General features: G+C 36.5%; 1 protein-coding gene and 1 long non-coding RNA gene across 3 annotated transcripts in view; one reads left to right on the forward strand and one right to left on the reverse strand.

Annotated features, from left to right (window-relative positions):
• The window catches only part of LOC134670915 (paired box protein Pax-6), an 84,851-nt gene extending 74,854 nt beyond the window's left edge, over positions 1-9,997 (forward strand). For both annotated transcript variants that reach the window (XM_063528746.1, XM_063528747.1), the window contains exons 8-10: positions 2,242-2,423; positions 4,288-4,445; positions 9,637-9,997. In XM_063528746.1, coding sequence (XP_063384816.1) covers positions 2,242-2,423; positions 4,288-4,445; positions 9,637-9,725 — 429 coding nt within the window. In that variant the 3' untranslated portion in view covers positions 9,726-9,997. The remainder of the gene's footprint in view (positions 1-2,241; positions 2,424-4,287; positions 4,446-9,636) is intronic.
• Positions 9,998-12,866: 2,869 nt separating this feature from the next.
• Positions 12,867-15,636, reverse strand: LOC134670557 (uncharacterized). Its single transcript, XR_010099087.1, has 2 exons — positions 13,802-15,636; positions 12,867-13,755 (listed from the first exon to the last, which is right to left on the reverse strand). It is a non-coding gene; the product is annotated as an uncharacterized LOC134670557 (long non-coding RNA).
• Positions 15,637-16,735: the final 1,099 nt, after the last annotated feature.

Raw genomic sequence — 16,735 nt, forward strand, 5'->3', positions numbered from 1 at the left:
AGCATTGACTGGCGCGACAATATCTCGCGGCGAGGTAGACTACCCGTCCCTCTTTTATAAACGTGTTTAGTTAGAAAAAGACGGGTAGTCTATCTCGCCGCGAGATACTGCCGCGCCAACCAGCCTACAGGTTTTTCCGCCTAGGCCCACAAGGCCCGGGCCTAGGGGCCCAGGAAACTTAGTAATGGTTTTAAAATCGAGAAGAGTCGCCCTCTAAATTCTAAGTGCCATACCAAGTGCCTAGGGGCCCTAGGCCTCTAAATCCGGGCCTGGTCACTCCAATGACGAAAAGGTGATGATGAAATAAACCCCACTAAAAATCGATAAACCCCAACCAAACCATCCCGCAATCCGCAAAACTACACATTTCCATAACTAGGTTACACGAAAACAATTACTCCGGCCGGCAACTTGTTGTCAAAATAACAGAATTACGGCAAATCTCATTTAGCAACCCTTGCAACTATGACGCAATTTATAAAAGGAAATGACGGGGGTCCTTGTCATTGCTGACAGTAGTATAGATATAGACGGAGGAAAAACGTCATAATCCGTCCGGGGTACGATTTAGTTCGGGGCGTTATAGCGTTTTTATGTACGTTGGGGGTTTTTTTAGGTATTTATTGGGGGCGGAATTAGTTCGTTTATGTTTTATATTGGTTTTGGTATTACGCGTATAGGTATACTTACCTATATAAATAAGTTTTACACAGAGATTTGTAATCGAAGGTTTTAAATTACTAACTATTATTTTGGTTTTGCAAACTAATAGACAATTAATTAGCCTATCGCACTATTAGTCCATTCATAAACCTTCTAGGCAAAAATACAAAGTGATCCTAGGTTGGACATTATCAATTTAATTGATATGTCTAAATAAAATATTGTATAGGTTGGTACAGTGAAAGTTTTATTTTAATTTAATTGCAATTATTTGAGAGATTCACTGTTGGCAATCCCTTTTCCAATGCTCTGAAGATTCTAATAAGGCAAACCATTGAATATTTTTCATGACTGCACCAACCTTCTAATATGTAGGTACATTGGACCATTTCCTCATAAGCATTTCCTTCTCATATAAACAACTGAAATATATCGACTTCCAATAAAACATAAACGTACGTAGCAACACTCTCGACCCTTTTCCCCATTTCGGCCGGGAATAAAATATTGTAGGCAGCAATTTCAGAGGCCCGGCAATAATATTATGACATATTGCTTTGCCGGCCCCTTTGATGGCAATGTGTGGGGCTTTTCCTATTTTCCTATCAACTACGTAAGTATTTAAATAGAGAAATATTTTTTGGGAATCATGTGTAATAGGTAGGTAAAGGAATCAAAAGGTAGAGTTGGGTTTATTTTGTAGTTGATCATATTAGTGGTGTAATGTAATTATTTTATTTTATTTTTTTATTATTTAGATATTTAATTCAGGCAACAAGGCCCATATTACAAATACCTTACAGACTAACATACATAATATGTCTGTGTATGTGCTAACTATGTAACTCTATCATATGATGTAATAAATAAGACATGTTTGCAATTAGGTATACTAATGTAGAATATTGTATTCATTGTGTTTAACAAACTGCCCCTATTTATATGCGTACCTATACATAAATAATATACTCTTACCGACCACTTATTTTTAGGTAGGTAATTCATTTTCACACCAAAGAGGATACTTACATGTTATGTTTTATGGCGTGAGTCACATATATTAATAAATTTAATAATGCACGTAAAAAGATTACATGTACGAAGCCACGGGGCCGGCCTAATTTGATTAATAAATACGTAAATGTACATGCTTTAATTAAGTAAATTACCCTCATATTTAATCTTATTTCACGCAGCGACCCACCCACTGGCATTGGAGCATTTTTAAATTTAAGTTTGTTGTCGGTCCGTCAGATTGTATAAACTTATAAAGTAAAGAGGGTCTATCGCGAAAATAGAAATTTCGTTATCTGCCTCTCTACTGCACTTGCATATTCGAGCGACTATTTGGCATAGACGATAGAATGAACGCAGTGGTTCGCGGCAGGCCCTCAAAACATAACCTCTTAAGACAAATCTATTTTCAAATACCATTTATTAAAATGTAACTACCAATTTTTCTTGTATCAGCGGCCCACCGCTACAGGCTAACGAGATACCCTATCATATTTTACTGCAGAACAATCATATCATGCGAAGGTCCTCAAACATCCAAATCTAACCATAATACCATTACAGGTGTGGTTCTCAAACCGGCGGGCGAAATGGCGAAGGGAGGAGAAACTAAGAAGTCAACGGCGAGACGCACCAGCTGCGTCACCGCCCGCACCGCCAGCACCGCGTCTACCACTCAACGGGGGCTTTAACTCAATGTACAGTCCAATACCGCAACCTATCTCGACGATGAGCGATACCTACAGGTACGTTAACACGTTGGCAGGGTCGCCATGCTAAAAAAATCTTAAGGTACAAGGAAACCACGATAGTGATGTGTCTACCACTCAACGGGGGCTTTAAATCAATGTACAGCCATATACCGCAACCTATCTCAACGATGATACTTACAGGTACTCGTACGTTAACACGTTGGCAGGGTCGCCATGTAAAATAATCTTAAAGTACAAGGTACGGCAGTGATGTGACTACCGCTCAACGGGGGCTTTAACTCAATGTACAGTCGCCATCAGATATATCAGAGCGGTCAAGGCGCTCACAAACATGTAAACACGCCTCTATTGTCAAGGAGGCGTTAGAGTTCGTGTTCAGATATTGTGAACACCTTGATGGCCGCTCCGATATATCTGATGGCGACTGTACAGCCCGATACCGCAACCTATCTCTACGATGAGTGATACCTACAGGTATGTTAACCAGATCACTTTGGCAGGGTCGCTATGTAAGAAACACAAAGACCACTATGACAATGAGACGCCTGTTCTGTGCCTATCATCAATGGGGGCTTAAATCAGTATCAGCGATACATTGTCAGCTACTCAACTCAACTCAATGTATAACTATACTATATATCTCTATGATGAGTGATACCTAGAGGTATGTTGGTATGTAACCACGTTGGCTGGGTCGCCATCTATGCAACACTGCCCGAGACCTATATAAACCAATATACTTACAAAAGCGAAACCACAGGTAAATAAACAAAATTCCAATGTCATGGTCGTGTAAGAAACTAAACATTATAACAGTTTAGCATAACGTTACGAAGACCATTAGGTAAATTTTATAGAAATTTTTTTTGTTATTTCTGAGTACCTAAGTAGTTACTTTCTGGTAAATATTTTATATGTTCATCTAAATGAAATCTCACAAAGCTCCATGTCTTTTACAAAAGGAGTTGAAAACGTGCTTACGCGAATACACACGAACCGAAGCTGCGAGTGCTTTGAACTCGCATTCTTACCACTAGCGCCATCTATCATCGAGTGGCGACACTAATTAAATTGAGCGGGAAATCGCGCGGCAAAGGTCGCCTTGCGTTTTCCGCCGAGCCACAGACTCAAAATAATCTAAAAACTACGACGTGGCTGTGGTTGATTTAATGAAATTAGTCTTTATTGCCCTAATAATAATAGTCATTATATTAAAATAAAATTTAGAGCACATTTGACGTTTTAAATATTAAAGGAAAAGTGCACTGAGACGCTCTAAGGTTCGAAGGTCGGTCGGCGTTCCACTTGGATTGATTTTTAATACTTGAACGAGGTTTTAGCTTTTGTCGTCGGTTGAAAATTAACTGAGAAGTTTCCCCTTTACTTGAAACTAGCCGACACGCTTTTTGTCGTTCACGGGTCGTAAAGTTTATGAAAGGTTTTGATGTCGTGTAGTATAATTTTAACGGCTACTGACTGTTGATGAGTGCTTTCAGTCAAAACAGAAGTACATTCTGAATGTCTATGGTCTTATTTTATGCGTCTGTTGTTTTCGGGAAGCTAGGTAGTCTACATTTTTTTTTCTAATGCGTACATTTAATTCTACGTAGATAATACGGTAGGTAAGCTTAACGTATTGCTAAATAATAGTTTCATATTTTCATTATAATACCAAATTTGGGCAACTGTGGACACTGTACATACTTAAGGGGATATCTACCTATACATACTTATACATACATAGCCATGCAGGCATGAAGATTTTCTGTTTTGTTGACATTTTTTTACTGTTTTAACTCATAGGGAAATTGTCAAATCTTTATATCCGATTGCGAACGCAACATTTTCTTAAAAAGCGCCAATTTAAATCCCATTCTAACCCTCTCTTTGCCCACAGCTCAATGTCCGGCGGTCTCTCCTCCTCCTGCCTGCAGCAGCGCGACGGCGGGTACCCGTACATGTTCGGCGATGTGCTCGGCAACGGCGGGTACGCTAGAGCGCCGGCCGCGCACCAACACGCGGCGTACAGTCAGCCCCAAGCCGCCGCTAGCACTGGTAAGATATACCTACGAAGGCCTTATGCTCTGGTTTCCTGGGTTCATATAGCAGCCGTCTCCATACAAATACTCTTCTTGATCGAGTCACTCTTGACAGAGCGGTTGTGGTCATCATTGGAAGTCTCCCTTTGTGACACGCTTGACGGCTCGCCTCCACTCCTCCCTGACGGCTGCGCGTTTACAAATACAATATTATTACAATACATATTTAGCCGTGTTATTTAGTATGGCGACGGCCGCTATATGACGGCACCGCTATCCTAGGAAAACTAATCTTAAACCGCGCGTTCAGAGCGTCAGAGGCATGCACGCTCAAGGCTGACGCCATAAATGTGTATAGTATAGAGTAAGACTAAGAAAAGTCTGCAGCGATCTTGATAGCCCACGCAGTGCAAGTATTATTAATACGACATAATTTCATAGAAATTTGACGTTTAAAATAGGTAACACTTGCCCTGCGTGGGCTATAAAAATCTCTGCAGACTTTTCTTGATCTTACTCTAGCGGTCGGTCAGCTTGCACGCTCGTGACGCCCGGAGCGTACGTTTCGTAACCGAAAAGTTATTCTACGCACTGTGGTTGATTCAAAAGAACTGTTAAGAAGAATTCAATATAACACGCACCAGTTTTCGTTTCGTCCAATGAATTTATACGGTGTTACTAGCTATAAAAATGTTGCCGTGTTGCCATAGTACAACGTGACATTTTACGCAGCGTACTTATACAGCGTAAAGTGAAAAGCGAAGAACACCTACTTACCTAAATTGCACGAACGAAGATAAGATTCATGCTTTGAAGTAATACCGCCGTCTGCGTAATAGAAAAAAATTACACCCGTAAGTGTTTGTGTCACAAATAGCATTCAAAGGGTCAATTGTCGATATTTATCAGGAAGCCGTTATTGTTAACTGCTTTTATAATTTCACAAAGGTCATCAATCCGGAATACCATTTTGTTAGACGGCAGATTTATCATTCGAAAAAAACTCAAACCTCCCATTTATGAAATAAAAATATTGAACACCAATGTCTGAAAACGCTACAGAACCGTCGAAATCAAGAGCCTTGGAAAATATTTACCAACTCCGTAATAAAATGTAAAAAACGCTGAGTCAAGAGCAAGGGGCGCACCGCGACATGACAGGGAAACAAAAAATAAAACCGGGGAAAAAAGAGGGGAAATAGGAGTCCCGATTGGATTTGCCGTTGTCTGTTCCTTACAAATGGGTTTTAAATTGATTTTGAATATCGAACGGTTTTGTTCTGTAGACGACGGTTGGGTTCTTACGCAAATGTAGTGCGCCAATTTAGCGGGCGGACTTACGACTCGCAAACGTTTGTATAGGTTAACGTTTTGTACCTACTTAGTGTCTCCTTCATTTGCTATGGTTGAAAATACCGGAGTTAAAGGTATTTTAATTATTATCAATTAACTCTATGAGTTCAATACTGAATACAAACGTATACCTCATATTTCTTTCTGGATATTGACATTTTAAAAAAATATTTTCACATAATTGATTGAACATGAACAAATATATTATAACTTTATAACCTCGGCTATGCCCCTACGTTTCACGTTTTACATTTTTTTATTACTGAGCTTCAAAAATATGTTCGCTGCGAGCGATAAAATTGCGATGAGCGAAAACAAACCTCATAGATAAACTCAATATACCTATACAGAGGAAATGGGGATTACATTTGTATGCTTATACATATATCATCATCATCCACTTTCCTCTTAAATAGATTGTAGGTATATAGAGGAAAATAAATAAATACGCGCCGAAAACAAATGAAAACGCCGGCGTGAAAAGCTAAACAAAATCAACGAATCAGGATTTATTATTCAAAGAGCAAACCCATTGTTTCCCAAAGGCAGTAACTTTTCCATTTGATATTATATATCACGCGGCCGACATTTTTAGCCGTAGGTGGCGGAAAGGGGCATGAATTATTGTTGTTCGTCGGACTGAGTTTCAGCGGGAACAAAAGAGTTTTTCATTCAAAATGCATTTCATTTAGTCTTTTGGTTTCGACGGGTGCATTCGCAGGGTATTAAATAATGCGGATTTGTTCGTTTTGCGCCTTGTGCTGTGGATTTCTTTTGGTTTTTCATGTTTCTTTAGAGCTTGATGAAAAGAACAATGCTGGGAATGCGGACGGAGGGATTCATATCTAACTACATCTACATACATTAATGGGGTACCGTATATAGACAGAAAATGAAGTGGTACCTATATATAAGTACGTAATAAACATGTAGGTAGGTACCCATGCATTTCTTAAAGTCAACTTTCAACGGCGTGTTAGTTTAAAGTAGGCGAAAACGCTATAATTCTGCGAAAAGACAAAGTGGTCTGGGGAATCCTACAACACCTACCTAAATAGGTACCTAGGGCTGATAAAAAAGCTAATAAATTCAGAAGCTGAATATTAGTAAACCGACGTACACGAAAACAGATCCAATAGTTTCTAAATCAAACGAACAAAAACAGACAGGCCGGGAATGTACCTAAAATGATTTCATTGACATTTGTTGAAGTCTCAAAATACCGATTATAAAAACTTTATCAAGTATATACTAGTTTTGATGATTGACATCAACCAAGAGTAAGCAATATCAATCATAGACCATTAATTAAGTGACCTTAGAATTTATCGCAAAACACATTACCCAAGCATCATAATATGTATCTAGTAATTAAATCTAGTCCAAAACACCGATAAATTGACAAGCTAGCAACAATATAGCGTGGCACGAGCGCGCCATAGACACAGACCATTGACTAGCGTGTTTAGCGCGATAATGGCGTGAAAGCGAACCCTCCGGTTATCGCCGGCGGCAGGCAAGGGGTTGAAGTGAGCCGTATGTCTGGATAGCTAAAATGTAACCTATGCGAGATTGTGCGAACGCTATATTGCGTTCTTAGCACTGAATAGGTTAAGTACCTAAGCGTTTTGTTCCATAAACGCAATGATGTTTGATGCGTAACATTTTGGCGTGTCTGTAAAATCCTTTATTGCACAATATTATAAAATATGGACACTGAAAGAGCATAACTGAACCGTTTAGTTAGGTATTGCATTATAATATGTTACACAACGAAGGCCGCAAAAATATCTGACACGATCTTATTTGTAGAGCCATAAGAGCGTGTCACATATTTTCAAAGAGTAACATATTATTGCAGGTGACTGTACATTTACCTACATACACGCACTTTATTATGTACCTACCTATCTAGTTGCATTTCTCGAGTTGGGTTGAAAGGTAGGTATTCGTTCTACATTGGCTATATTATTATAGGTAGGTACTTCCTTACCTATATGTTACTTCGTACATTAGGTACATTCGCAAATCAATACGTAAGTAATGAACGATTTTAGTTAAAATTGCATTTGTACCTCTATAATATACCGGGTGTGGCCAGTAATACGAGCAAAAAATTTAACTGTAGGCTGTACTCCTCATACTGACCAACATTTGTTCAGCAACTTTTAAAAATAACTTGTGGTTTGATATTTAACACACTTTAAAGTTTATTCTAAGACGCAATGTACTCGTATTGCGAATTTTGTTATCTTTAAGGCGTGACAAGCAACGTCAATCACAATTGATATGGCATGGCGAATTGGATGAAAAATAGGAAGTCTTAATACTTACTTCATTTTTTTTTTTAAAGTTGTTGAACAAAAGTGTTACTGTTTGAGGAGTACAATCCATGTTTTAATTATTTGCTCGTGTTACAAGCCACACCCTGTATTATGTCATTAGGGTATTTATATTTAAAGTTGTACCAATATTTTTTGTGTTACAATTGGGATTGTTTGCAGCTGTTTGTACAACGGGTGTACCTACAACCTTATTGTGTTAGGTACCTAATCTTAGCTTCATTCAATAACACAAACAGTTCCAAATCAAAATTCATCAGTACAAGTAATTATTCGTTCGTCAGAGGATCTATACCTAATAACTTGCTCATATCTACATTTACGTGGTTCAATAACCGTGCGGATTTAAACCATCGTAAGTCCATAAAGGGGCCCACTGGTTAACAGTCCGCCGGACGGTATCGCCCTGTCAGTTGTTCGGAACTGTCAAAATTTAGTTCTAACTGACAGGCCGATACCGTCCGGCGGACTGTTAATCAGTGGGCCCTTTAACAGATGCTATGGCATATACGTCGTTGCCATAATTATAAATCTATAGGGTTGTCAATCGGCTTCCTGACATAATCAACCAAGATATCGTGTACAACATCCGTGTCAAACCTGAATCACATAAACTCGTATCTCATATTTCACTTTACTAATGTCAACTTTACTCAAACGTGTTAAGGTTGAATTTACGATGTCAATTAACAAGATGGGAGGTTTTGGAAGTAATTGAATACCGTATTAGATATTGGTTGGTTTGACGCGCTAATAGGTTTTACGGTAGGTATGACGTTTGGGTCCTAGATCTAGGTAATTGACGCGGAACGCTAAGCGTATCGGATGGAATATGCGTTAAGGTATGGGATCGATAATATCGGAGCGAAATTAACCCTATGAATGCCGTTCACTAGATATCTATATATGTATATGTATATTATGGTATCTAGCATAACTCGATGCTATCAGTCTTATTTAGGCCTGAAATATACAAACAGTATGGGAATTACTGTAAGTTAACTTACTTAATGTTAACACAGTTTTGAGTAATTAAACGAACGTCTTGAAAAGTATAATCGCAGGTACTTTTTGATGAGAATGATGAGTGTACCACACTACTTACAATCCTAATCTATTTAGGCCCACTTGCACCATTCCACTAACCCGGGGTTAACCGATTAAACCTGGAGTCACCATGATTACCAGTACAATTTGACACTGGGTTAACGTTTTAACCGCTTAACCCCGGGTTATTGAGATGGCGCAAGTGGGCCTTTAGTGATTTAAACGGGTTGAACGGATTTAAACGAAGGTATGAAAAATTAAATAATATCGCGTTAGACCCGTTTAAATATATGTACCTACCTATCCAACTAATCCATAACATTTTATCTACCTACGACGGTCTAACATAACGATGCTAATATTTATTATAAGTAGGTACATTGCATGTATAATAGACAATTCTATTCCACAGATTATCAAAAGGCATCAAATTCACAATTAAACATCAATCCCCTTTTTCCGTAGGTGTAATATCTGCGGGCGTCTCTGTCCCCGTCCAAATACCATCGCAGGGGCCCGACCTCGCCTCTAACTACTGGGGCCGACTCCAGTGATCGCAGCTCTTCGGGTTCCCGCGCCTACTGATGCCAGAGAACCCGACAGAGCCATCTAGCGAAATGCCGCACAACTACGACCTGTCGATGAACGCTCTCAACATGACAGCGGGGCATGACGCTATTGAGATGCCGGAAACTGTATCGTAAGTCAAGAAAGCAACTGATGATGTTCAAATACTAGTTTTAAGCGGCGCGCGTGGTAAATTATGCTGAGAAATTTAACTAGTATTATTTCGTAGAATCTGGAGTTTTTGTTTTTTTTTTTCTACTTAGAATCAGTTTAAAATTGTCCCCAACACAGTTTTTAATACTGGAATCAGTTATGTAACGCTGCCATACATGACCCAAAAATTTTTTATTAAGCTATGAGCTTCATCACATCTGATATTTGAGTAATTCTAAGCATTTCTAGCCTGGGGTAGGGGGGAGGGTGGGGTACAAAGACGGCCGCCACCCGTCATCTTTAAAAAAAATCTATTCTGATCCTGGTGGGTACTAGGGCAAGTTTGGTATCATTTTCGCATAAACCAATAACGTAGAATTCATTGCTGATATTTGTTTTTTCAGTTTCATAGTAATTTTACAAGAAAAACGTAAAAAGGTGAAAAATTTGGTTGGAGATTTTTGCTACGCGGAGCCGAAACTACAAAAGATAGAAAGTTGAAATTTGTACACTAGATTACATTTATAAAGTGTACAAGAGATAAGAAGCGATTCTGAGAAATTCAACCCCTAAGGGGGTTAAAAAGGGGATGAAAGTTTGTATAGGGTTCAAGTTTTATTTTAAGCTAGGAATTTGAAACTTCGTAAAACGATATATTATTAAAATACAAGAAAACTAATTTCAGCGTTTTTGAAAATACATCCTCTAAGGTGGTGAAAAAGGGGTTGAAAGTTTGTACGAATATAAAAAAAATTTTTCGAACGCGGGACTTGAATCTTTATATTTGGGGATATTATTAAAAGACAGCAAAAGTAATTTCAGCGTTTTGTAAAATTCATCCCCTAACAGGGTTAAAAAGGGGTTGAAAGTTTGAATCCATTACAAATCCGAGTAGACACACATTTCTTATTGCCTCCCAGGCTTGAAATGCTTAGAATTACTCAAGGAACATATGTTATGAAGCTCATAGCTTAATAAAAAAATTTTGGGTTAACTTTATAACTGCTTCCGCTATAAGTACTTCTTGCAAGTTCTTGTTAGAAGTAAAACCGATGTAAATATCCTATTGGTTTAGATTTTCTATTCCTCATTCCAATTGGTTGTATAATCGATTCTTGGTAGAATAAACAAAAATACTCCAATTCTAAACTCTAAAAATATTCAGAATCTTATCATATGTAATTATTTATCATTTTATTATGACAGCGTATTTTACTGCGCGCGTTTGATTTTTAAACTAAGCTAAGAGGTATTGGGTAACGGAGAATAATTTCTAAAATCCTGATTCCTATATAAAATGCTAATTAATGTTACGAAATTCATAAGGACAACGTATACATATTATCTTATAGTCACAAAGGTGAAATGTATTATAAAAATGCCAATTATATTATCTTTCAAATAGTTTGTGCACTTCCCTTCCTATACTTACAAAAGTGAATTTAACTTTTATTTCATAAATATCATCCTAAACTACCTACTCCAAAAGTTTTAAAGAATTTCGTACATTAATTACGTATCTTCGAATTATTATAATAACGTATTTCAGTAATTGTGATTTAAGAAATTATGCTACGAATCCAAGAAGTTAAAACTGTATATACAGCGCCATCTCTGATCGAGTAGCGGCAGCTTTGAACGCTCCGCGTGAAAACCGAAATACATGTAAATAATTGTTTGTGCCAACGTTCTATGATAAGTGTTATGCACCCTTTACGTGAACCCTTTTTCTTTGATGTATGTAGGGGTGACAAGCATTAATAGAAAACAAGGAATTTCCCGTTCGCCACGGTGTTCCCCTCATAATGGTCACACTACAAATCGTATTTGTATTATTTTTACAATTCATAACAGCACTTAGTTAATTTACGATATTTATTTATTGATAGGAATCAATGTTGCTGTGATTAAATTAGTATAGATATTATTTTACCACAAATTGTTGAATTCGTGTAAAACTAAAGCCAAAATTGCATTTATTTCTTCTTAATAACTGTATTTTAATAATTAATTAATACGATGGTGCTGGTTTTCAGCAAGTTCTATATTTTACATTTAATTTTAATGTAAAGTGAACCTTTTAATATATTTTCATTGTATAATGGAATGAAATGCAATACTGACGGGGCGATATGATATAAAAAGTGTATGTATTAATTGTAATTTAGTTTTTAAGTGTAAAATAAATTATTAATCGATTATAAGTGCATATAGATTGAGGGGATTACAGTGAAATTTAATAAATATTGCATTAACCATTATTTTCTTTGTTTTATTAATGTCCTATCTAAATTATATAAGTATAGAATAAAAACGGTTTTATTTTTCTTGAACACTGCAACGTACAGTACTTATCTAAATAGGCTACGGTGCCAGCGTACTATCACCAGTGCATACTTGTGTTTCACCATGAATTTCTAAAAAAACTTTTCTTGCAAAAAAATTCGTTCGCTCATTATTGCCACAGCCACAAAAATATCCATGTCAATTTAACAAGTCAATATCACAACCCCAAACAAAGTTATGATAATTTAAAATGACGAATGGGCACACTCGAGTGTTACTAATAGCACAACAATGCCCTAATAAAGTGTGGAATAAAATATTATTATTAATAACCAATTGTGATGCAGCAGATGGCAATAAAATTCAAGCGAAATGCAACTTTATTGCGTAAGTGACAACCCTATGTTCAAAACTAGAAGCGTCTGCAAACATCGATGTATCATGTAATATGTTTGGACCTTATCTCGTCTTCATAAAGGCGATTATGGCTTGGTCTTGCATCACAGATAATTTGGTAATATATATACTTGGACAGTGTTAATGTGTGAGTTTTATATAGGGGACCCACACATACAAACACCCCTCGTAGGGTTGAACAAAAGGATGGGATTAACTGTATTGTAGCATTATAGTGATCTGAGCACAGTATGGTGAATTTTAAACGTTCAGTGGTAATTATTAAACAGTGGTTATAGGAAAATAATTTATTGAATTAGCAATTGAGTTTGAAATAGCCTATCTAGTAGATGAACGGTAAATAAAACTTAGGTATACACAACTGTAAAGATATGGGAACATTCAATTTCCTTTTTTTTTCATACATTTGTTACATTTAAGTAGGTCATAATGAAAAGTAAAGCATCAATTGGTTGATAAAAAATCATTACTTCAACACACAAACTTAGAGAAATAATAAAAATCTGGGCCGGACAATATTCGAATGGTAGGTTAGGTTGAATGTACCCATATTTAACGTTTTGTAACAGTCAACAATATAAAGTACATGCGTTTAAATTATATAGCGAATAACAGAGATAGTACCACTGAATAACAACCATTATTTAAACTAAAATGTGACGTTTTCAATCAAAAGGTACATTATCGATAGTCGATGAGGTTGATTTATAATTGTATATTTACCGTTAATAACTTATCAACTCGCAATGCATACCGTTTTGCTTGAAAACTAGGTACAAAAACAATAGAAATAAATTTAAAAAAGCTTCCATTTTCAAAGTGTAGATTTTTGTTCTCCATATGAGAAACTTCCGAAATTATTCCAAGTGGTTATTTCGGAAATTTGGACACTTTTTTACGCCACATTACGGGGCATAGCCGAGTGACAATCGTTAATAGAAAACGCCAACTGAAACTTAAATAATATGGTAAAAGTCACGTGATTTTTCGTAGCATCTGTCAAGCAAAGTATGTCAGTAGCATTGTACAGCAAAGTCAAGCAGGGCAACACTCAAAGAGCAGTAATGCGCTAAGAAAAGCAGCAATGTACATCGAATCAAAACATGTAATTATCATAACCTCCAATTTTACAGATATTTACGATCAACGGGCATCATTGTACTAAGAAGCTGATTTGACTAGTAGGAATGTAGCCTATGCAATGTACATTGCATAGGCTACATTCCTACTAGTCAAATCAGCTTCTTTTTTAAAACTGTCAAAACGATTTGCTAATATGGAATTTATATGAAAACTAATGTAGTGACGTCACGGTAAACTCACCTACTTTTTATATTTCAATCCTATTTATTAAATACAAATTGTGTTTAAAAATAGCTGCTATCTACATTTTTCTAATAATCATCTGGTGCTTTATTTCGTGCACGGTTTAAAATAATTTATTTTAAGTACAGGAAACATCCCTATTGCACCTTGACTTTTGTCTTGAAATAGCAACGATTCAGAATGCAAACAACAAATGATGTCATGATCCAAATTACACAGATAAAACACAGATGACACTCGATTTTGAAATTATTCGAAGTGTTGCTACTGACAAGATTTGCTTGACCAAGTATAGGTACATTTTTTCTTTTGTTTAGCGTTTGTTGTACAATTGCCATCTTGGCTAGGCTCAGTAGAGATTTGTGCATTACACTAGTTCTGAGTCTGCACCCTACTTACTCTATAATGGAATTCTATCAGAAACACGCGGCCCCTCTGTCAAACAATTCAGATTATCTACGCTCATAATTGGTTTAGATGTTGTCTGTCCATCCCTCAAACTGCATTTGATTTGAATGGCTAATCTTTTGCTATAGTGCCAATTCTTTATTTCGGATTGGGATTTCAGTTTTTTTTTGTGTTTATTCAACATGGCAGCGTATTAACACGGTCTGCTAAAATAAACTTAGTTAACTTAAATAAAGTAAACTTAGTTAAAAGTGAAATAAATAAAATATATTTTCAGCTAATGTAGCTGTGAGAGCGACAGCAATATAATTACGCGCGTGCGACAGAGATAGGAAATGGAGGGTCAATGTACGAAATTATTCGCGCTTAGTATCCATACTTTATACTTGTAATGAATTTAGTTAAAAATCTTACTATAGATATTATTATATAAAAAATATAGGAGTATTTTATGGACATACCCCAAGCAAGCCACGAGTATACTATATACAGGGCGTTTTTTTTTCAATCAGTCAGCATCAAAAATAGCGTATCTGACTACGCGTCAAAGTATCTGCCATTTTAATAACGTAACTAAAACATGTACAGTTAGCAGCAGAAGTTGCTAAGCGGGCCAGGTGTTCAAATTGATCTTGACGCGACTTTATTGTTAAGAGAATAAGAGCGTGTCAAGGTAATTTTGAACACCTCGCCCGTTTAGCAACTTTTGCTGCTGACTGTAGAACATTTAGATTGTGAGAGATAATTTTGACCGTGAATATACCTACTAGAGATATAAGTACGAATATCTCTATTTGGAAAAGTACCTATTTCAGAGTGGCAGATACTTTAGGTGCATTATTTCATCCGCTATTATTAATGTTGACTGTACAACTGGGTTTAAACAATTTCTACTAGGCCAACCCCGAATTTAAAAAAAAATTACAATAATAAACATCCACATCTGCATAGCCCAACTTCTAATGTACGACTACCCATTTTCTGTCGCGATTTCGGGCATGGTCCTATGGGAAAAATCTTTACATCTCAAAAATGTATAGCTGAGGTTTATAAAACTCCATCTATGGGTAATGTAATGATTATACATTATTTCTAACATACATACATATATATTATCACAAATGACAACAGTCTTAAAGATTTTAAATATTTGGTAACACTAGGAATAAAACTAAGTACTAAAACAAAAAAAAATAATTAATTAAAAAATATTCATAAAATTAAAGACATTTGCAATTTCGCGATTTAACCTTTTCACCATATTATTAATAGGCCAAGCAATAAGAAGTTATAGAGGGAAATGCTAGGAACACAATTTTTGACTACGTAACTTTGTTTGGACTAGTTAGGAGGTGAACATATCAAAAGTCCCCGGCCGTAGCCCCGGTGCTGGGGGGTAGAGGGGGGAAAGAAGGTCTCATTTTTCGGTTTTTCACTTATATCTTGGAAATTTTGCGTCTTAGCGACATGACTACTAAGACAAACCAAAAGCTGATAAAATTTGTTACAAGTTTTATTCAGTCAAGTTTTTCGATAGCTTGAATAGTTTTTGAGATATCCGCTCTTGAAAGTTTATTTAGGGCTTTCAATTTTATCTTGATATCTACATTAGTGACGCTGCTAGACCGTGTTTGGTATCATTTTCGTATAAATCGGGGGTGCTGAATTCAGTTTTGGTATCACATTGACACCATTCCTAAGAAAAAACATATAAACTTTAAACAAATACCTTTTTTTTTAAATTCCTCTTCACGCTTAAACCGCTCAACCGATTTAATTGAAATTTGGTATACAGATATTTCGAGTCCCAAGACAGGACATAAGACACTTTTTATCTCAATAATCATCCTTTAAAGTTGTGAAATGGAGTATGGGGGGGATTCAACTTCGTCGACGAAACTGAATTCCTGAGGTTAATACTGCTCAAGGTAAGGTTTGAAGTCATGTTTGGTATCACTTTCATCTAAATCACAGATGTATTCCGTCCTAAATTTCATCTAAACCGATTCGGCGGTTATTGACTCCCCATACAAACTTCCACCCCACTTTTCACACCCTCAAAAGATGCTTTTGGTTATAAAAACTATCCTATGTCGTGTGTCGAGATTTAAACTATTTATATACCAAATTTCAACGAAATTAGTTCAGCGGTTTAAGCGTGAAGAGGGATTTAAAAAAATATTTATATTTAAATTTTGGTTTTACTTCGGAATGGTGTCAATGTGATACCATAAATGAATTCAGCACCCCCGATTTATACGAAAATGATACCAAACATGGCCTAACAGCTTCACTGACGTAGATATCAAGATAAAATTAAAATCCCTAAATAAACTTTCAAGAGCGGGTATCTCAAAAACTATTCATGATATCGAAAAACTTGACAGGATAAGACTTGTAACTAATT

Source organism: Cydia fagiglandana, chromosome 14, assembly GCF_963556715.1.
Source record: "Cydia fagiglandana chromosome 14, ilCydFagi1.1, whole genome shotgun sequence".
Taxonomy (NCBI): domain Eukaryota; kingdom Metazoa; phylum Arthropoda; class Insecta; order Lepidoptera; family Tortricidae; genus Cydia; species Cydia fagiglandana.